The 23,715-nt window shown below is 34.4% G+C and overlaps 1 protein-coding gene and 1 pseudogene across 1 annotated transcript; both read right to left on the reverse strand.

Annotated features, from left to right (window-relative positions):
- On the reverse strand, positions 2,233 to 17,513 carry LOC109822124 (annotated as a pseudogene).
- On the reverse strand, positions 19,891 to 21,918 carry LOC109819420 (multiple organellar RNA editing factor 2, chloroplastic-like; the record flags this gene model as incomplete). The annotated part of the gene is made up of 3 exons (XM_020385141.1): positions 19,891 to 20,272; positions 20,983 to 21,048; positions 21,789 to 21,918. Coding segments are annotated over 3 exons (339 nt in total), but the record flags the coding sequence as incomplete, so codon positions are not given.

The raw sequence follows: 23,715 nt of genomic DNA on the forward strand, positions 1-23,715 counted from the left end.
GAAAATTTTTAATCACTGTAAGTATAGAAGGGCTGGTTATTAGCGTTAGAAATTAACATATCAAAACTAATTTGATTCATCATTCAGAAGATTCCAAATTATACGAAAATTTTACATAATTTTTGATGACGTGTTGAACAAAATGTACGGTGGCCGATTATGAATTTGATGCTCAGAGTAAGATTGAGCTCACCACTTACAAAATATATATATATATATATATAATATATATATATATATATATATATATATATAATATATATATAAATATATATATACTATATATATATAATATATATATATATATATATGGGGCAGAGCAGAGAGAGAGCAGAGAGAGAGAGAGAAGAGAGAGTTCTATTTTGTACACAATCTCACGACAGATAATTTTTCCTTGAGGCCAGTTGTTGACTATCATCAATTCTACAGTTTCAATTTTGTCATATCAGAGTGTGAAATAACTCCTTTCCTCCTTGTAATGAAATAGTTTTACCACTGAACTTTGTCTGCGAGAAAATTGTTCTAAATTAATGACACTGTAGATAAAGTCCAAACAAATAGGGAATATTACAAGGATTAATTAATTGATGGATATATAGAGGGCTACTAAAACCCAAGAAAAAGCCCATGGATGGTCCAGACCGACGACGGGAGCAACCTTCAGTATGCAGCAAACGGTCAGTGGATGTTTTGTACCTCTGTTCTTTACGAACCCCACATCTATCTCTTTACTTGAGTTGAGAGCTTTGAGCATCAAACACTACTGATATCAAGAGTTGGAACATTCTTAGCTGTACAGTTCAAAAACCTTTTCCTTTGAGTGATTTTTGCTGCGAGATTCGGATAGAAAGCAAAGATCTCTCTTTCTCCCTCTCATGTGATCGAGGTTGAGATCGATGGCCATCTGTAATTACAATCCAAATCCCCTAGTTTGATCATTCGGAATTATTCCGCATTTTATTCGCTGAGTCATTGAGATATACATATACTGAACAACAAAGGTACGTATATAAATACCTCCCATATTTCCTTTATTTCGAACTAATATTGCTGAGTAGATTCTGAATTTGTTTGCTCTTTCGGAACATCACACTAATGGCTATGATTTGGGTAGAACCCAAAAGCCATGACTTAGCTAGCACTCATAATAGAGATCACTAGGGGCCCCATTCCTTCACCTTTAATGCGATGAGCTTTGCTCCTCTTTGCTTCTTGTTCTTCGTTCACTAATACTCCTGGGCCCAAAACCACCTGCTGATTCTTTGGAGGGCAGCAAGATGCACGTGATCTTTTTTGTTGATGTAGTGGTTAGTAGCAGTTAAAAAGAGTGATTCGTGAAGGATATGGGCTCCATTATGGTCTCCGTATGAGGAGCAGGCGAGTGGTTTTCATTCTGGGGTTGCATTTGGTTTGTATAACTATATCAATATCCCATCTCGGATACGGATATAGATACATATATACCTCGACAAGGAAAATTCATATCCATATCTGCTAAAATCGGATACGGATACATATATATAAGCGGATATGCATGCATATACAAAACGGATATGAAAAAACTAGATAATATTGAAAAAATATAGTTCATGTGATACAAAAGAGTTCATTAATATGTTCATTATATCTGAAAAGCTAAGATTAGACATCTTGATCATCAAAATTAACCTCAAATCCATAATCTATGTTTTTAGATATTTCGGATACGGACCCGGATATTTCACTACGAAACCATATCTGTAATCATATTCTATCGGTTATAGGTTTGAGTAACCATATTTGTGTCCTAATAGATACGGTTTTACAGATATTTTCTCATATATGGATACGATTTAGCACCCTTATTTGATGCCCATCAAATACCCATTGGTATGTTAATGGCCATTGCTTGGCTATCAACACGCGAGAAAGTAAAAAATAAAATAAAAAGAGTGTTAATTTAGATGACAAGAATAAATTCTTTTTGTAGCTTATGTTGCGTGCACTGTTTGCTGTCGGTCTAAGATATGTGCAATAATGCCGCATAGAAATGGGGGTGATTTCCACCATAAATTTAAGAACTGAAATTCCCAAACTAACACTCCAAATCCAATCACCTGATCATCCCTTTCTATGGGGGTGTCTGATAGAATGTTTAATTCGGATAATGCTAGACATAACTACAATATCTCCACCACAAATTTTGATCAAACACCACACACTTCCAAAGAAAGTCAAATCGACAATTACAGAGGCAGGACAACTGCTCACAGGCACTCGAAGATTTTGCTGTAGTAACAAATAACAAAGGTGTAGCGTGCTATATTGCATGCGATGTGTAATGAATCGATACAAAGCCCGTTAACATGAAGAAAGGGTCGAACAAAAAGAAGCCCAATCGTCACATCTTCTTGAAGAATTTGTTCAGCGTTGCGTTACAGTTATAGTACATGAATGATTAAAGACCACCCTGTACAACTTCACAATAGAGCCACCAATCTTCCATATTGCCTAAAACATCAGTATTTTCTGTTTCAACTAATCAACCAGATTCCGTTCCAAGAAAACACTTCATCATTCTCGATCACAAGTCTCCTCGCCCAACGTCAAGGATAAAAGCTGTAGGTGAGAAGTTCCGTATGAAGACCCCACGAGGATTAAATCAACGGATTAGAAGAAAATAGACTTGAGGATTAGAAGAAGAAGCATGACGAAGCACATAATAACCAGGACGGTAGCACACATCACCATTCCTCCTTTCTTTTGAGTTCTCTCTGCCTGCAGATGAACAATTTCACACAAAGAATCAAGTCAGTAGAATAAAATTAAAAGTGATCAGAACCAAACATGTTTTGTTTATCTGATTGGACAACACCCGGCTTGATTTAATGACATTTAGAATTCCTGTTAGATTTTTGTTTCTCAAGCTTAATGTTTTATGAATCAATATACAAGTAATCCTTCCTATATGATCGTTATTACAGAACTTCAGAATTTCCGTTTCTGAAGAAGAAATACACCAAAAATGGATACAAAAGCAATAAAAACAGATTGCGAAGTTTGCACCGATAAACTGTAATTAAGCCTAATCCATTTTATCAGGACAGCTCTGTGTAATAGTCCATGAAAATCACAAACGAAAAAAAACGATAAAAATTGTGGATTATATCACATTAACATCACGAATTTTGAAGTACTATAATTACTTTGCCATTGGAATAAAACTAACAAAAGTTGCCAAAATTATAGGCTATAACGTATCGAAATCACAAATTTTTAAGTCATAATTAGACGTCATTGGGTCGAATGTATAACAGACAAAAATCGCGGGTTATAATCCACGAAAATCGCAAATATTAAAGTTTGTACAATTAATTATTATTGGTCGAAAATAGAAAAAATGGACAAAAATCATGAATTATAACCCATGAAAGCACACATAGTAATTTGTCATTAGGTTAAAGAATGAAAATTGACGAAAACGTGGGATATAGCACATGAATTTGCGAATTTTAAAGTACATAATTGCTTGTCAATATATCAAAGCGATCAAACATGATTTCTAACCCATGAAAGCACACATAGTAATTTGTCATTAGGTTAAAGAATGAAAATTGACGAAAATGTGGGATATAGCCCATGAATTTGCGAATTTTAAAGTACATAATTGCTTGTCAATAGATCAAAACGAACAAACATTGATGAAAAACATGGATTAGTCCATGAAAATTGCAAATTTTGAAATATAATTACTTGCCATTGGGATGACATGAACAAAAAATTTCAAAAATTATTAATATTGTAATTCGCACAATTAAATGATATTGGGTCGAAACAAAAAGAACTGGACAAAAATCATGGGCTATAGTAGACTGAAATTTAATTGAAATTAGGTGAAAAACTAACAAAAGTAAACTAAAATCATGGGTCATAACCTAGGAAAATCGCGAATTTTTTGGTACACATAATTAATTGCCAATGGGTAGCAAATATCATGGGTTATAATTCATGAAATCGCGAATTAGAAATATGCTCGGTTAATTGACAATGGGTCGAAACGAACATAAATGGATAAAACTTGTGGGTTATAACTCATAATAATCGTGAATAATAAGGTCGACATACTTATTTGTCATCAGATCAAAGAACGAAAGTTGAAAACAATCATTGGTTATAACATTTGAAAATCGCGATTTTAAAAGAAAGAAAATTTATTGCCATGGTGTTGAACAACGAAAAATTGTGGGTTATACGTGGATTAGCCCATGAAAATTGCCATCGGGCAATAAATAATTGTCGTGGAGTCGAAATGAAAAAACTTGACAAAAAACATGGATTAAAGCCCATGAAAATCACGAATTTTGAAGAATGTGTAAGTATTTGCCTTTAAGATGAAACCAACAAGATTTGCCAAAAGTGAGTTATAACCTATCAAAATCGTGAATTATGAAGTAGTCATAATTGATAGTCATTTGGTCAAATGAATGATAATTGACAAAAATCTTGAGGTATAGCCCATAAAAATCCCGAATATTGAAGTTCACACAATTAGTTGCCCATGGTTCAAAATGAACAAAAATGAAGAAAAATCACGGATTATAATAAAAATCATGGATTATAGCCCGTGAAAATAACAAAAGTTTAATAAAAAAACTTAATTGTCACTCAATTGAAAAAGAAAATAGACTAAATTTGTGGGTAATAACCAATAATAATCACAAATTTTTTATACTTGTGATTAATTGTCATTGATTCGAAAAGAACCAACATGAGCAAATTTTATGGATTATAGCTTCATGAAATCACAAATTTTGAAATATGTTAATTAATGGTCATTAGGTCAAAATGAATAAAATTTGACAAAAATCATAGGTAACAAACCATGAAATTTGCGAAATTTGAAGTATGTATAATTAATTCTCATTGGGTCAAAACAATAAAAAATTGACAAAAAATCATAAGTGCCTGTGGAAATCACAAATGTTGAAGTACGCATACTTTTGTCACTGGGTCGAAGAACGAAAATTTAAAAAAATCATGAGTTATAGACATGGCTCTTATGAAAGGAAATTCAATTGTCAATGGGTGGAAACTAACCGAAAAGGACAGGTCAACTCATTAAATGGCGAATTTTGAAATATACTTATTTAATTTCATTGGATAGAACCGAACAAAAGATGGGCAAAAATCGAGGGTTAAACAAATAAAAATCCTGAATTTTGAAGTTCACATTCATATTTGTCATTGGGTCAGAACAGTGAAAATTAACATGAAACTTGATTATAGCACTTAAAAATTGCAAATTTTGAAGTATAGATAATTTGTTGTTATTGGATCAAAACAAATGAAATACACAAAAATCGTGGGTATGACTCATGAAAATTGAGAATTTTGAAGTGCAAGCCTAACTAATTGCCATTTGGTAGAACAAAAAAAACCAAAATTCGTGAGTCAAAAGCCTATGGAAATCATCAAATTTTTAAGGTATGTGTACTTATTTGCCATTGGGATCGGGTCAAAGAACAAAAATTGAAAATTTTGTGGGTTACCCCATGAAGATTAGGATATTTTATGAAAGAATAATTTACTACCATTAAATCGAAATTAACAAAAATAGAATAAAATCGTGGGTTATAAACCATGAAAATAACGATCTTTTCGTACGCATGATTAATTGACAATGGGTCAAATCGAACAGAAATGAGTAAATATCGTGGATTATAACTCAGGAAATCGCGAATTAGAAATATGCTTAGTTAATTGTCATTGGGTCTAAACAAACATATATGGCGTATAACCCATGATAATCGTAAACTCTAAGGTACACATTCTTATTTGTCATTGGCACAAAGAATAAAAAATGGTGATTATAACCCAAGAAAATCATAATTTTAAAGAGAATTTAATTGTCATTGGGTCAAAACAAATGAAAATTGACAAAAACTGTGTTATAACCCATTAAATAAGCAAAATTTGAAAATCATTAATAATAGCCCACAAAAATTGTGAATTTTAAAATACACATAATAAATTGGCCATTGAGTACCATCAGGTTGAAATTAACAAAAAATAGAATAAATTTGTGGGTAAGTAACCCACGATAATCGCAAATATTTGGTATGCATGATTGATAGTTAGTCGAAAAGAGCGAAAATGAACAAATATTGTGGGTTGCCCATGAAATCACGAATTTAGAAATATGCTTAATTATTTGCTAATGGGTCAAAACAAATAAAAATTGATAATAATCGTAGATAATATCACATAAAGTCGTGAATTTTGAAGTATATATAATTAATTTGTATTAGGTCGAAACAAACAAAACTTGACAAAACTTAATAACACTAAGAAAATCATGAATTTCAAACTGTGCATAATTATTAGTCATTGAATCGAAGAACGAAAAATCACAAAAATCATGAGATATAATTGTGATTTTTTATGAAAGAACTTCAATTGCCATTGGGTCGAAATTACCAAAAATAGACTAAAATCATGGGTTATAGCCCATGAAATCGCGTGTTTTGAAATGTGCTTATTTATATTCCATTGATTTGAAACAAACAAAAAGTGGACAAAAATCGAGGGTTATACCAATGAAATTGTGCATTTTGAAGTTCACATAGTTATTTGTCATCGGGTCAAAAAGAATGAAAACTAAAAGAATTATGGATAATAGCCTATAAAAATTACGAACTTTGAAGCATGAATAATTTGTTGCTATTGGACAAACCAAATGAAATGCACAAAATATGTGGGTTATAATCCATGAAAATTGCGAATTTGAAGTGCATGTCATTATGTCGAAATAGAAAAAAGGTCAAAATTTGTAGTTATCTGTCATTGGGTCAAATAACAGAATATGACAAAAATCATGAGTTAGCCTATGAAAATCAAGATATTTTACAAAAAAATTAATTGAACTTGGGTCGAAACTAATGAAAATAGACTAATATCATGGGTTATAACCTATGAAAATATTGAATATTTTCGTACACACGAGTAATTGGCAATTGGTCAAAATGAACGAATATCAGCAAATATCACTATTATGACTCTTGAAGTCACGAATTTTGAAATATGCTCAGTTAAATGTCATAGGGTCTAAACGAACGTAACGGGACAAAAATCACGAGTTATAACTCATGATAATCGTGAAGTTTATGCTACATATACATATTTATTATTTGGTCAAAAAACAAAAATTGAAACCAATAATTAGTTATGGCCCATGAAACTTACGATTTTTTAAGAAAGAAAACTTAATTGTCGTTGGATCAAAATAAAAAGAAAATTAACAAAATTATGGGTTATAGCCCATGAAATACACAGATTCTGAAAATCATGGGTAGTAATCCACAAAAGTCACAAAGTTTTAAATACACAAAATTAATTTCCAGTGAGTCGAAATGAATGAATATTGATAGAAACCATGAGTTATAGCACATAAAATCATGATTCTGAAGAACGTGTAATTATTTTCTGTTAGGCCGAATCAAACAAAAGTTGTCATTATTATGAGTTATAACCTATCAAAATCGCGAATTGTAAAGCAGTCGTAATTAACTGACATTGGTCGAAGGAACTTTAATTGAAAAAAATCATGGCTTATCTCATGAAAATGGCAAACATTGAAGTTTTCACAATTAAGTGATGTTGAGTCGAAAAGAACAAAAATGAATAAAAATCAAAAAGACTATAGACCACGAAAAATCAAAAAAAAAAGTGAGTTATAACAATGATGAAAGAAAATTTCATTATGAATGGGTCAAAACTAATAAAAATAAACTAAAATCATGTGTTATAGCTTAAAAAATTGCAAGTTTTGAAATATGCTTATTTAATTCCATTGATTCAGAACGAACAAACAGGGGAGAAAAGTAATGGGTTATACCAATGGAATAGTAAATTTTAAATTTCGTTTACTTATTTGTCATTGGGTCAAAAAGAATTAAAATTAAAAGACATCATGGGTTATAGTCTATAAAAATCACAAATATTGAAGTACAAATGATTTGTTGCAAGTGGGTCAAAACAAACTAAATACACAAAAATCATGGGCTATAACCCATGAAAAAAATGCGACTTTGAAGTGCATGCCTAATTAATTGTCATTAGGTCAACACAAAGAAATGGACTAAATTCGTGAGTTAAAGCCCATGAAAATTGTGAAGTTCAAAGGTGTGTGCAGTTATAGCCCATACAACTAAAAAAAAGACTTAAATAGTCCGTTATAGCCTATGAAATCCCAAATTTTGAAATGCATTAGGACGAAACGAACATAAAATGGACAAAATCGTGAGTCGTACTAATGAAATCATGAAATTTGAAGTTCACATATTTATTTGGCATTGGGTTAGAAGAATAAAATTAAAACAGTAGGCTATAACCCATATAAATTGCAAATCTTGAAGTATGCATAATTAGTTGTTATTGGGTTAAAATAAATGAAATGCACAAAAATCATGGGTTTATAACCCATGAAAAATGCGAATTTTGAAGTGCATGCCAACCTAATTGTCATTAGGTCAAAACAAAAAGTGAACAAAATTCATTGTTAAAAGCCCATGAAAAACATGAACTTTAAAGGGCATGCATAGTTATTTGCTCTTGGGTCAAAGAACGAAAATTGTCGAATATCTTGGATTACCCTATGCAAATCGGGATATTTTATGAAAGAAAATTTAATTGTCCTTGACTCCAAACTAACGAAAGACTAAAATCGTGAGTTATAATGCATGAAAATCGCAAATTTTTTCATATGAATGGTTAATTGTTAGTGGGTCTAAACGAACAAAACTAAACAAATTTCATGGGTTATAACTCATTAAAGCGCGAATTTTGACATGCTCAATGAATTGCCATTGGGTCTAAACAAACATAAATGGACAAAAATCTCGAGCTACAACGCATGATAATCATGAACTTTAAGATACACATACTTATATGTCATTGGGTCGGAAGATCCAAAAGTGAAAAATAATTGGTGATTGAAAATCGCGATTTTTGAAGAAAGAAAACCTAGTCGCCATTAGGTTAAAACAAACGAAAAATGAAAAAACTCGTGGGTGCCTATGAAATTGGATATTCCGATAATCATTAGTAGACTATGAAAATAGTGAATTTTTAAGTACACAACTAATTTTCATTGAGTTAATATGAAGAAAAATTGATAGACGCGTGAGTAATAGCCCATACATATCGTGCAATTTAAAAAACGTCTAATTACTTGCCATTAGAACAAAATAAAAAATATTGCCGAAATCATGAGTTATAACCTATCAAAATCGCTAATTATAAAGTAGACATAATTAATTATTATTGGGTCGAATAAGCAACAATGACCAAAAATTACTGGTTACAACTCATGAAAATCACGAAAATTCAAGTTTGTGCAATTAACTATTGTTGGACCGAAACGAACAAAAATGGACAAGAATCATGTACTATGGCCGATGAAAATCACAAGTTTTGAAGTACGCATACTTATTTTTCATTGGGTTAAAGAATAAAAATTAACAAAAGCTGTGGATTAGAAACCATGAAAATCGCGATTTTTAATGAATGAAAATTAATTACCATTAGGTCAAAACAAACAAAATTAGACTAAACTCATTGGTTATAGCACATGAAATCGTGAATATTGAAGTTTACACAATTAATTGCTATTAGGTCGAAAGGAGAAAAAATGAAAAAAAAAATCCTTAGATGCCTACGAAAAACACAAATTTTGACATAAGCAGTGTTATTTTTCATTGGGTCAAAGAATAAAAATTGATAAAAATCATAGGTAACCCATGAAAATCACATTTTTTATAAAAATAATTACTTATCATCGCGTCAAAACTAACAAAAATTAACTAAATTGTGCATTATGGCCCATGACATTGCGAATTTTTTTGTACACATAATTAATTACCGCTATTAGGTCGAAAAGAACAAAAATTGACAACCTAGTTACAGCCTATGATAATCACGGTCGTTCAAGCAAACTTAATTGATATTGGGTCAAAACAAACGATAATTGGCAAAAATCATGGGTTATAGCCCATGAAATTATCGAATTTTGAAAATCACAGGCAATAGACCATAAAAATAATGAATTACGAAGTATAACTACGATCATTGGGTCAAACCAAATAAAAATTAACAAAATGTGGCTTATAAACCATTAAAATCACTGGTTTTAAAGTACGTATAGTTACTTGTCATTAAGATGAAACTAGCAAAATTGCCATAATCGTAGGCTATAATCTATCAAAATTGTGAATTTTTAAGTAATAATTAATTCTCGTTGCGTCGAATGAGTGACAATGGACAAAATCGTGAGTTCTAACCCATGAAAATCACTAATATTAAATTTCATAAAATTAATTGTTATTGGGTTGAAACGAGCAAAATGGACAAAAATCATGAATTTCATTAGGTTAAAGAACGAAAGTTAACAAAAATATGGGCCCATGAACATCACAAATTTTCAAGCACATATAATTTTTTGTCGCTAGGTCAAAATGAACGAAAATTAACAAATATCATGAGTTAGCCTATGAAAATTGTGATTCTTAATGTGCGTATAATTATGTCATTAGGATGAAACGAACAAAATTTTCGAAAATGTTACTTTTGAAATTTACACAATTAGTGGCTATTAGATCAAAACAAACAAAAATCATGGACTACAGTCAATGAAAATCATGAATTTTGAAATAGCATACTTATTTTCCATCTAGTTGAACCGTTGAATAACATAATTGACCAAAATCATGGGTTAGCCTATGAAAATCGAGATTTTTGCTGAAGAAATTTTAATTATCATTAGCTCGAAATTAACAAAAATAAACTTAAATCGAGGGTTATAACTCATGAAAATCGTGAATTTTTTTCTTCACATGATTACTTGTCAATAGATTTGAAATGAATGAAAACTAGCAAAAATCGTGTTATAACCCCATGAAATCGCAAATTTTAGAAAATTCCTACTTAATTGTCAATGGGTTAAAATAAATATAAATGGACAAGAATCGTGCATTATAACCCATGCTAATCGTAAACTTTTAAGGCGCGCATGCCTAATACTAATCTGTCATTGCATTAACAAACAAAAATTAATAACAATCATTGGTTAAGCCCACGAAAATCATGATTTTGGAGAAAGAATACTTAATTGTCATCAGATCGAAAGGAACAAAAATTGACAGAAACTGTGGGTAGCCCATGAAATTCGAATTTTGAAAATTACTTGTAGTAGCGAACGAAAATAGCCAATTTTGATATCCACATAATTAATCGACATTGGGTGAAATGAAGGAAATTAATAAAATCGTGAATTATAGCCCAAAAGCACGAATTTTGAAGAACGTATAACTTTCTGACATTAGTACAAAACAAATAAAATTTGTCAAAATCATAGATTATAACCTATCAAAATTGTGAATTATGATGTAGTCATAATTAATGGCCATCGGGTCGAACAAACGATAATAGACAAATAGGTTATAGGCTTATAGCTTATGAAAATCACGGAGTATTGAAGTTTGCACAATTAATTGATATTGGGTCGAAATAAATAAAAATGGATAAAAAACATAAACTATAAACCCTGAAAATCATGAACTTAGAAGTATGCATACTTATTTTTAATTGGGTTGAAGAAGGAAATTTGACAAAAATGTGAGTTACCTATGAAAATGGCAATTTTTTATGAAAAAAATTAATTGTCATTGAGTCAAAACTAACAAAAATAGACTAAAATCACATGTAGCCTATGAAAATTGCAAGATTTTTGGTACACATGATTAATTATCATTGGATAAAAACGAAAATGAGCAAATATTGTGGGTTATATAGCCAATGACATCGCAAGTTTTGAAATATGCTTAGCTAACTGTCATTGGGCTTAAACGGACAAAAATGGATAAAGATTGTGGGTCATAACCAATGAAAATCATGAATTTTGATATAAAAACTTATTTTGCATTGGATCAAAAGAAAGGAAATTAACAAAACTCGTGAGTTGTAGACAAAAACTCGCTTGTTTTGAAGTATGCATAATTCGTTGCCACTAGGTTGAAACAAATGAAAATGCACAAATATCGTTGGTTATAACTCATGAAAGTTGCGATTTTTAGCGTACACATTAATTGGCATTAGGTCGAAAGAGATAAAAATGGACAAAATTCATGGGTAAACACCCATGAAAATCGTGAATTTTAAGGTACGCATACTTATTTGTCATTGGGTCAAAGAACAAAAGTTTGCAAAAAATCATTAGGTATAACCCATGAAAGTCGCGATTTTTGAAGAAATAAAACTTAAAAGTTGTTGGGCCAAAACAAACATTAACAAAAATCATAGGTTATATACTTCATGAAATTTGCAAATTTTGAAATTCATGGCTAGTATTTAAACTTGCCTCAATCATTAGTTGGTTGAGCAACATTATGATTACTTGCCCAGATTTCCATTCTGGTAAAGAAAGAAATGCATGAAAACAGATTAAATATGACAGCATCGGTCATAATTCCTACTGACTGGACAATATTTTTGTTAATAGCACACAGTTGCAGGCACTGAAGTTTAGAACTATGGTTTAGCTGCACATAGTTTCATAAATAGCACCTCCTGATTGGGTAGTAGTTTTGTTAATAGCACACCATTACAGGCACAGAAATTTAGAACTATGGTTCAGCTGCACATGCGACCCATGAATCACAAATGTTTTGGCCAAAATGAATGAACATTATATGCGGGCCTATTCAGATATCTGCCTATGATATATGTATCTCTTACATAAGTATAATTTCATCTAAAATATTAAATGCTACATGTCCTAAGCCAACATCATAGTTGCCTTGAAACTATTTTAACATATTAGCATATTTGTAAAGGTTTCTAATTTTAGTTTACCAATATGTCATTTACACATAAAACAATGAGGGACACCACAAAATACTGCAATACTTAGTTACAGAATTTTCAGATCTTATAGTCCTTTGGACGATAAAATGAGAGTCCTCTGAGATGGTTTGGTCAAATGCAATGGAGGTCATTAGACGCACCACTTAGAAGGAATGATATTAATGGAGATAGAAGGACTACAGTTAGGCTTAAGAAAACTTGCTTAGAAACTATTAAGAAGGATACAATAATGCTTAATTTAATAGAAGAGATAGACTTCAACAGAACTGAATGGATAAGCAGGATTCATGTAGCCAGTAGCCAACCACAAATTTGGAATAAAGGATCTGTTGTCGTTGTTGTTGTTGTAGATTGTATAGAGGTGTTCCGTATACAAATCTTTAAGTATCAATAGATGAAATACTAGTATGTAAAATACCCTTAGGTTAAAAGAAAAGCACAACGTAAAAGCATAAGCTAAGTAAAGGCATTAGATTTGTACAGCCTTCCACTATCATGGCTGCCTAACCGAGTCAAACAACAAGTGAAGTTTGTACACAAATGGCAACCCAGCTGCTGAGGTCAACTGTCACTGACCATGTACTGATGTTCAAATATCTTGATGATTTTGGTAAATTCCAGGAAAGAAAACAAGTACTAGCACCCACAACCCCCCTTCCCCAACCAACTCCCGAATGATTTTAGTCTATTTTACATACGTGTTGTTTACTTGGTAGGTTGGTTGGTTGCTAAGTTAGATTACTTGGTAGATAAATAGTATGTTTGTAGGCATCCATGCCTACATGCACACACACATACATCCATACATACATATGTTTCATGTACATGCACGCGCGCGCGCGAGAGAGAGAGAGAGAGAGAGAGAGAGAGAGAGAGAGAGAGAGAGAGAGAGAGAGAGAGAGAGAGAGAGAGAGAGAGAGAGAGAGAGAGAGAGAGAGAGAGAGAGAGAGAGAGAGAGAGAGAGAGAGAGAGAGAGAGTAGATAAATAGTATGTTTGTAGGCATCCATGCCTACATGCACACACACATACATCCATACATACATATGTTTCATGTACATGCGCGCGCGCGCGCGAGAGAGAGAGAGAGAGAGAGAGAGAGAGAGAGAGAGAGAGAGAGAGAGAGAACCTTCTGCAATTGTTTATAACCTTCTTCTACTGAAGCTGCCACGTTTTGAACATTGTAGTCTATCCGATCTATAATTGTGCCCTGCTCAAACAAATTTTTTACATTAAAACCACATAGAACATCATGAACTATGTAACTTCCTTAAGCATACTGTACCTGATCTATCACAAGGACAGAGAGGTCCTTCATGATCAGAGCTAGCTCGTTAACTGATTCCACAACCTAGAATGTTGAAATTAAAGGGCAAGGATCATCAAAACAACAGCGACAAACAAACCTAAGATGACTGTGGGAAATTTCATCTCTCCAACTAACTGTGAGCCATTAGGACAATGCATTCATTGGGTTTTAGCAAACAGACAACTGACCTGCACAATTTCCCTCTCCCTCTCTTGTGTGAATGCTTCACTTTTCTTCAGCTTAGACATGTGGGTCTCACTAAAGCCCTGCAAAAAAAAGGATCAGCATCATGCTAAAGGAATCACACAATAATGGAAACTGATCCTAGATATCCCAGGCTGCAAAATAAACAGAAGTAGCCAAAGAACCTAAGCCTTCCTTAATACCGAAGCAGCACCACAGGTATTGCAGACTAGATATGTAATCCCTATTTGTCATAACTTCAATTCTCATAAAAAAGAAGTACTTGATGAATGTTATAACTTATAAGGATTCTGGTAACAAAGTTGCCCGACACAAACAACTTGACATAGGGTCATAAACAATGGATTTCATGTTAACTCAATCTGGCTAGCACTGAGATTATAGACTGAGCCCAATGGTAACATTAAACTAAATCATGGTCCACATGTGATTAGCACCGACTTTCCACGAGAAGATCTGTGTTGAAAAGCTCATGCTAACCTAGAGCCTAACTTCCAATATTTGCTAACAATTCTTGTTAATATTTGTCAATTACTCAACCCAAATAATTCCAATAGACAAGAATCTACTTCCAAGAGACATATAGTTAAGTTCCCCGTATATATGAGGGGCATACAATATCATCAAATCCGTCATCTTCCATTTTCGATTTAGTTCCATTCATATTCATCTCCAAGTCAACATCATCTTGACCCTGAAAGACAAAAAGAGTACATCAGCACTTTTGAAGGAAATACTTAATTTCAAAACAAACATATGCACTAAAGTAGAAGCAAACTAATTGTCTGAAAAATGAAAAGTCAGCAGACCTCTTTCTGTAGCCTAAGTCGCTTAAGATAAGAAGATTGTTTCTTTCGGAACTCCATTGAAAGGTTCTGAAGATCAGTTGCGAGCAATCGCTGTAAGAAAATAAAGGAAGCTCTCAGAAAGTTACAAGATGAGGCATCAAGGGCTATGAAGTTGCAGTTGATGCGCTCCATGAGTCAGTACAGCAGTATAACTTCACGTGAGTAAAACTAAGACTTCTTATTGCAAAGATAGTAGACTGAGAAAGTAGTTTGAAACATATGAAACATGACATCAGATTCTATGAACACGAGTTATGGCGCGCAAACAAAATGATGGAGGAGGCATATTTAGTATCTCTAAAGTTAACTCCTACCTGAACATTTCTTCGAACATTTGAATCTTCTGAATGCTCACTTGAAGAGAGCATTTGCAACCTCTTTTCTGACTTTCTCAACAAATCCGTGATCTCATGGGTAAGAACCTCAATCACATGGTGGTCCTCTCTGCTATCTCCAAAAGATGGCATTAAAGCCTTCGAATGAGCCTTGCCTAGCTCCAACATTTTTGCCCGAGCACGTTGCATATTTACAGATATCTCTTCGGAGACATCCACCCAAGCAGGTGGTAAACCAACTGTCAATGCTCCTCTGCTGCTGGAAGCAAACAGAAGTAGTCAGAGGCAATCTGGTAATATGCAAACTAACTGATGTCCTGATCAACCAAACCATAGCAAATACAAGTTGAGGTTATGGAAATACCGCAAATTTAGGGGTGGCAATTAGCAAAAAGAGTTACATAATGAAAGTTGACAACATGGTAAAGCAAGTTGCCATTACACGTCAAGATAAACCATGGAGAATCACCAGTGCTTTAATTAAGCAACAGTCACGAAAAGGGAGATGCCATTCTCTTTTATGTTTTTGTGTGTGTGTGTCAGAAGAGGCAATATGTGTAGAGATTCTGGAGACAGTACGAAACATGTCAGAACCGGTTCTCCCAACCCCCATTCACCCCCAAAAAAAAAAATAACCATTGAAGGTCTCAGAACTGGTAGTCGCATGCAAATAGTTCTGGCAGGAATTCGGTTAGAGAGTCCAAGAATGTAATTGTTGCTTTGAACAACTTCCATGTTACATGGGCAATCATTGCTAAAAGAAAGATAAATATTAAAAGGACATCTGTACACCGATGCTACCTATCAATTTGCAGGCCCTCCAACCAATCAATAGGGAAAAAATAATAATCCTCTACACTACGGAATCTAAGAATGCGCCTTTTTTTCAACCTACAGTCTACAGTTTATGTTGTCTCAATTAACATGAACTAAACAATAAGATCAATTCACTATATTTTCTAACAGCCTATTCATCACTTCAGCCATGACCATCAATTAGTTTGCCGGCATGTATAACCTGTCAAAATTACATTTCCCCTAATTATAGGTATCATCTTCCATGGTCGTACTAACAAAAATTACAATGATACACTGTGTCCCTTAAGTTTTTTAATTTCAGATTGCACTTATATAATTCCCTTCTATTATCCACAATCATGATCCAACAGAACTATAACTGCTAACATTATTCAACCAAGAAACGCCTCAAGGTCATCTTCTCACATATACCAATGAATTCAATCAGCTTAACCAAGACCAAATCAAATAGAGAAGCAAAATAAGTTTTTTCTGGGTAAAAAGAGCTGTAAAACTAGTCAAATTCTGTGCTTCTCATAGCTCTAGGATCTCCCATGGCGTCTTAAGACTTCGTAACTGGATGTCAACACTTCTTTCGGATATCCACAATCATAATGCAACAACATCACCTTAAGCAGGAGCAATAGTATTCAATCAAGAAACGCCTCAAGATCACATCATCACATATCTCAATATGCCGGTCCGACAACACTATCCAAATTTATCTGAATTCACACCAGTTTAACTACTGTTCCACGATGTGAATGAGAAATAAACAAATTAATTATATGCACATCTCCCAAAGCTCCTCAAATTGCCACTGCCCATGATTTTACATCATTTTTACATAAAATGCAATCCTTGCTGATATCCTTCAATCAATAACACCGCAACTCATCTAATTTATATCAAACCCTAAACCGCCGAATTAACGAATTAAAATCTTAAATTTGAAAAAAAAAACTAGGGTTTAGGGAGAGGGAGGGCACCTGGATGGGCCGGGGTCGCTGTCTTCGGTACTGAGGGGAGCGTAAGCGCGGCGATCGGAGCGGAGAAACGGAGCGCTTGATACGGAGGGAGTCCCTGTACTTTCTGAAGAGTGGCGTTCGATTCCTCGTCGCCATTGTTTTTTTTTTTTTTATTAAGAAAGAGATTGAGGGGTTTTTGACTGGTTTCTGGGGGAGAGAACGAGGAAGGAGAGGTTGAGTGATTCGTTGAGAAGGAGTTGGGGGTTTCTTTTTGACTGCGGAGAAAATGGGAGATCGCGCGATCCTGGGCAAAGGTGCCCTTTGGTAGTGTTTTTGTCGTGCGCTCTCCTTGATTGCAACATGTACACTTTTTTTTTTAAATGAACAAAATGATGATTTCCTCCTTAATGATAAAACACTGGTTTTTTGTTTCTTCATAGTTTTTATTGGTTTATCTTTTTTTTCAAGCTAAAAATTATTTTTAAAACTATTTTCTTCTAAACCTTTTTACCCTTTTAACCCTTTTTATGAAGTAAAATTTTCATTTTTTTTAGATTGTAAAAAATATGAAAAATGATTAAAAAACAACATTGTGTCATTAATTTGTTACAATATGATCAAATTGAGCACATATATATATTTTATGAAGGAAAATAGACAAATTGATACATTCAAAGCACGACAGAATTTAATAAGTGAGTATCCATAGGTACTATAGTTCGATTTCTCCATGACACGAAAGCCCTACACTTTGTCCTCCTGGTAAAAGGCACGAAAGATCGATCACTCTTAGGCGCCCAAATGTTCCCTTTCGTCATAGGCGATATGATAAAGGAGAGCCGGTAGAAATAGGAAATACAGAAAGGAGGTGTCGTTTGGCAACGGGTTAAAGAGACGTTACCTCTTCTTAACCTGCCAAATACAAAAAATGTATAGAAAGGTTAAACTCTCCATAATTTACCAAACTTAAAAAATGCATAACGTTTAAGCTAACCCCTCTAAACTCTAAGGTACCGTTTGACAAAGGGTTAAGTGAGGGGTTAAGGAGACTTAACCCCTTCTTAAAATGTCAAACACAACAAATCTATATAATGGTTAAAGTGAGTTAACCCTCCATAATTTGCCAAACATAAAAAATATAGAAGGGTTAAGTTAACCCCTCTAGAGGGGTTAAGTTAACCCCTATAGAGGGGTTAAAATGAGTTAACCCCTCAAAATGAGGGGTTTACTAATACTCCTATGTAAATGGAATAAGAGTTAACCCTTCTAATTATAAAGAAAATAGTCAAAATCATTGTTATTCCCAAACACTAAAACTGATCATAAGGGCTAAAATAAAACTTATTTAACGGGTTAATAATTTAGTCATTCGGATTATCAAATGGGCTAAGTACATTAATCCTTCTCTTTAACCCCTCTTCATTAACCCTTTGCCAAACGGGGCCTAAAGGGATTAAAATGAGTTAACTCCTCAAACTAAGAGGTTTACTAATACTCCTATTCGGAAGGATTAAGAGTTATCCCCTCTATTTATAAAGAAAACAAGTCGAAATCCTCATTATTCCCAAAAACTAAACTTGATCGCAATGGCTAAAATAAAGCTTATTTAATGGGTTATTAATTTAGTTCTTTTGGTAATCGAATAAGCTAATTACGTTAATTATTCTTCTTGATCCCTTTTAACTCTTTATCAAATGGGGCGGGGACAACTTGATAGTTAGCCAATACTTTAAGAGAGAAATGATTATTTTGTCGTATCCTCTTTAATTTTTAATATAAAAAAAAAGCTGCATTAGTTATTATACACCCAACATAGAAAGTCTGTGATATATTTGGCATCACATTTTCTCCTAGACAACTAGTCAAAAATCTTGTTTTATCAATGAAGCACAAAATGTACTTCCATTTGACAACTTCATAACCTTGTCTTTACTATAATCTGGAGAGAGAATAGTATGAAAAACTGAAAATCTCTACAAGAACATCCTTTTTCAGAACCACCAAAAGAGATGCAAGATCTACACTGATACAGAAACCCATTTAATTAGAGGGATTACTTGCAATCAAAGACAATGAGGTATGTTTTAATCGCATCTAATACCCTGAGGGAATGGTGTAATCACAGCAGTACCTGTAAAGTCTGCTTATTATACACTTGGTGACGCTGAGATTACCAATTGCAGTGGAGCCCAAATGACAAACAACTCCCAAAAATATCAGTGCAACTACAATCAACAACTTGACCATACCATTGTGGAGGTCACCGCATAGTTACACCGGATTGGGATCCTCTCCTCATGAGAAGATCCCTAATATCTCCTCATAAGATCTTGGTCGTCGATTTATCCATAAAAAGCCATGATCTCCTGAGGAGTACGAGGAGGACAAAATCTTAGCCTTTCATGGATAAATCGACGGTCAAGATCTCCTCATGAGGAGATATTAGGAATCCCCATCCAGTTACACCATACCACAAGGTACCAGATCGTAATTAATCCTAACTAAAGCAATAAGATTCCCATTAGGTCGTAAATTGGCAAGTAGACATATTAAGCATAGATTTCGTTCAAATACCAGACCCAACACGAGTCACAATCGATGAACCAAAACATCAGAGAACCACACCACAGTAGCAGTAGCAGTTTTGTTCATAAATTAGGGCTACAAGTGTCTTACAGTGAACTAAGCATCCCACAAATTTTCTTGAATATTAACATCACATTACTCTCTTTATCAAGGCAGCAGCATATATAGCCATGATGAAGACCCTTTTCACCTCTGGTTCTCCCTCCGCCTCACATACCGAGTTCTATCGTTGTACCTAGGTCTATCTTGAGCTCTCTGAGGTGCCGGTTCAACCCTCCTCTGTCTCTCTGGAGATCTCTGAACAATCTCCCCATTGACAAATAATTCAGCTGCATATAATTAGGAATGTAAAAAAAGCATTGTCAGCATATTAAAAAATCCATTATAATAAAAGCTCATGTTGATCAATTCAATCACATTACCAGCATAATATATGATTCTTACAAATATAAAAGGCGGTTGTTAATCAACCACGTCTAGGCTTCAAATATCGTCAATGCTTGAAGGTTTCCTATGGCAAAAGCAAACCTTTCCAGCATGCTCATGCATCTGCAGAAATATTTTGACCTTGCACTGAAATACCCTCTAGCCAAAGGCAGGCAAAGCCCAACAAGAGGGTTAAAGATAGCTTGTCTTCCAATCATGTTTTCATGGTCGAATTTCGGAATAGGCATAAATGGGCCAACCTGGATCAAGCCTCAGTCTTGGCATAATATGAACCTTCCCTAAACTCAGCCTAGTAAGGGTGCACTACTACAATGAATAGTGGACGAATAACATATAGGTTTGTGTAACAAAGTTCGAGCATATTATCTGAAAGTGTAAGAAGACATGACACAACATAAGATGGCAAAATAGAGAAGGATTTTTAACTATCAAATGAAAGCTAGGTTTTCGGTGTGTCATTAGTGAGTGAGTGGCTGGGTGGGGTCACTGTTAAGCTATGATCAAGCGCCAAAGGACAGCAAAAGGAACTACCAAGCATGATACAAACACGGGAGTGGAACGGAAAAAGATGAAAAGCATCTAAAGTACTTACCACCATAATCCTTGTTCTCAGCATCAACATAAGAATCTGGGAGCACAAACAAAACACCTGGAAGACCTGTAACCATGTACGCACCCTGTTAGTCAATTACAAAATTCCAGTTGAAACAAAACGCATGTCATCTACTAGAACAAAGAAATTCATGCATATAAAAAGTCTTAAGGGCCTACATGGCAAACTCAATAAACCTGTTTTAGTAGAGACTAAATGAGTCTATGTGCTTGGCCCTAGTTTGGCATATAAAAAAATATTAAAGTAGTACTTTTGAGGCCCTTTTCTGCTCAATAAGTAGGCTAGAAATAAACCAGGTAACCCTTGGTCTAAAAGAGAATTTAGGGTAGAAATGGCTCCAACAAGTGCACATCAAAATATTAGCTAAACTACGTTTAAACTTGAACTAATTCAATATAGTCCAGTTTAGCCTAGCTTAGGCCAAGTGGAACTAGTTCCAAACTAATTTAGGTTATTTTCAAAGTTGCCAAACAGAGCCTAAAGTAAGCAACTACTCAAAAATTAAAACTAGAGTGTAAAATCAAGTATGGGGTCTACATAAGAAACCCACTTAAAAAATCCTGAGTGTCAATGTACTGCAAGTACGCGAAGCATATATTGAACTGAATAAGTGAAATTCAATTTACTAATGGCAGTCCAAATATTATGCACAAGAATAGTGATCATATAAAACCATATATTATGAGATATATAAACAGGCTGAGAAACCCAGTAACAATCTGATAGAGAACAAACATTTCCTGCAGACAGTAGTTTGGGGTTTGATAATTTGAAACAACACCTACCCTCAAGCTTGTTAGATGTCTCTTCATCGATCTCACATCCAAATCCAAAGTACCGCTCACAAGAGACATTGTAAATCTTCTTCTTTGCTTCCTCTTCACTGATTTGGAACAACGCAGGATTGGGCAAACACAATTAGATAAGGCGAAGAAGAACAATTATTATGAAAAAATAAAACATGCAATATCAAATTTGAAATTTAAGAAGACCGATATTAGATAATACATGTATGCATGCATGAGGATACGAGTGTGGCACTAAAATCCCCATGCCAACATAGACCTCCCAAAATAATATGTTGGAATAGCACAGGAAGAAAATCCAAGTCCGAAGAAACCATACAGAATAACCCTCAAATCTTAACTGAAATGCGGGGCGAAACTCTCTCTTAGATATTACATTCAAATACGCAAGTGAATGGAGAAAACCTTCTTTAGATAATTCTGGAATATAACACTCATTAAAAATATGATAATACATAAAAGAACAATCACACCCATCACAAGAGGATAGAACATCAAGCTAAACTGATCCAAAAAGAACATTATTATTTTTTATCTCAAAGCCAATCAAATGACATAAGGAATTTATAAAACGACACGATGTTACCAGGGAAATATATCTGACTCTTCACAAAATTTGATAAATGAAGCAGAAAAGGGCAAATGCTTATGCCTTTACTTTCGACCTCGGCCAAGATATTTCAACACAAACTGACCCAAACAAGGTACCTTTTACATTAAAAGGTCTAGCACCTTGAAATGTAACATAGCAACATAAGAAAAGAGGAGAGTGTTTTCCGTGAACCGGACCTTGCTCGGTTTTGATCTGCCACTTTTAGAATAAAACATAAAGCAGTGTGCTTTGTATACATCACAACCAGCAAAGAGAAAAAGAGAGGCTCTAAGCATGACAACATAAATGAAAGCTACACGGCACAATTGCAAAATTGTCGACTCTAGAGGAGCCAACAGAAACGAAAACACAGTAGTAAACATTTCAATAGTAGAGAAATAATAATAATAATAATAATAATAATAATAATAATAATAATAATAATAATAATCAACAAGGTTGTAGGGTTTTCTCACCTGCCGACGTGCCGACAGACCTTGAGCTAGGGTTTTGGATATAGCAATCGATCATCTTGCTGCTTAGTGGCCCCCCTCACCCACGGGCTCTTCCATAACAAATCAAGCCAGTGCCTCGTAATCGCACCCGGACACAGCGGCCGGCCTCTCCGTCGGCGGCCGATCGCTGTATCCCGATCCGCCGCCGCCGGACCTCATCGGAGACATGTACTCGAGTCGCCGGAGCGGCTGACTCGGCACCGGACCTGAGTGAACCGGGCGGCCGCAGCGGACGCGAGCGGCGAGGGCCAAGGCGGCGGCGGAGGAGGCAGAGGAGGGGGAGAGGAGAGGAGGCGAGGAATCGAGAGGAGAGAGAGAGGGAGCGAGAGATGGAGGTGAGCGCCATTGGGGAGAGTGAGAGATGAGGGAAACCCTAATCTGAGATTGGGTGAGGGTTTTAGAGAGAGAGAGAGAGAGAGAGAGAAAACCAGCTTTGGGAGTATTTTAAAGGTGAGATGAGGAGCGAGAGTGGGGAGATTTTTTTAATGACTCTCTGTCCAGCTGTTCAGAAATGGGCCTGTCCCTGTTTATGAGATATAATGCTCACAGCCTCTTCATTCATTGAGCCTTCACTCGTAAAGCCCAATTAGAAAACGCCGTTGCTCGTGGACAGACGGTACGAATAAAAAACATACGTCTATGACACTGCTCATGTAAGAGGTGCTGGAGCAGTAATAGTAATAATAATATGCACTTGAGCATACAATACAAATTATTTAATAGTATTATATGTTGGGAATATTAGCTGTTTAGACAATAACGAAAATCAGTTTAAGCAATTTAATAATTAACATATAAT

This window comes from Asparagus officinalis, chromosome 8 (assembly GCF_001876935.1).
Source record: "Asparagus officinalis chromosome 8, Aspof.V1, whole genome shotgun sequence".
Lineage (NCBI taxonomy): Eukaryota > Viridiplantae > Streptophyta > Magnoliopsida > Asparagales > Asparagaceae > Asparagus > Asparagus officinalis.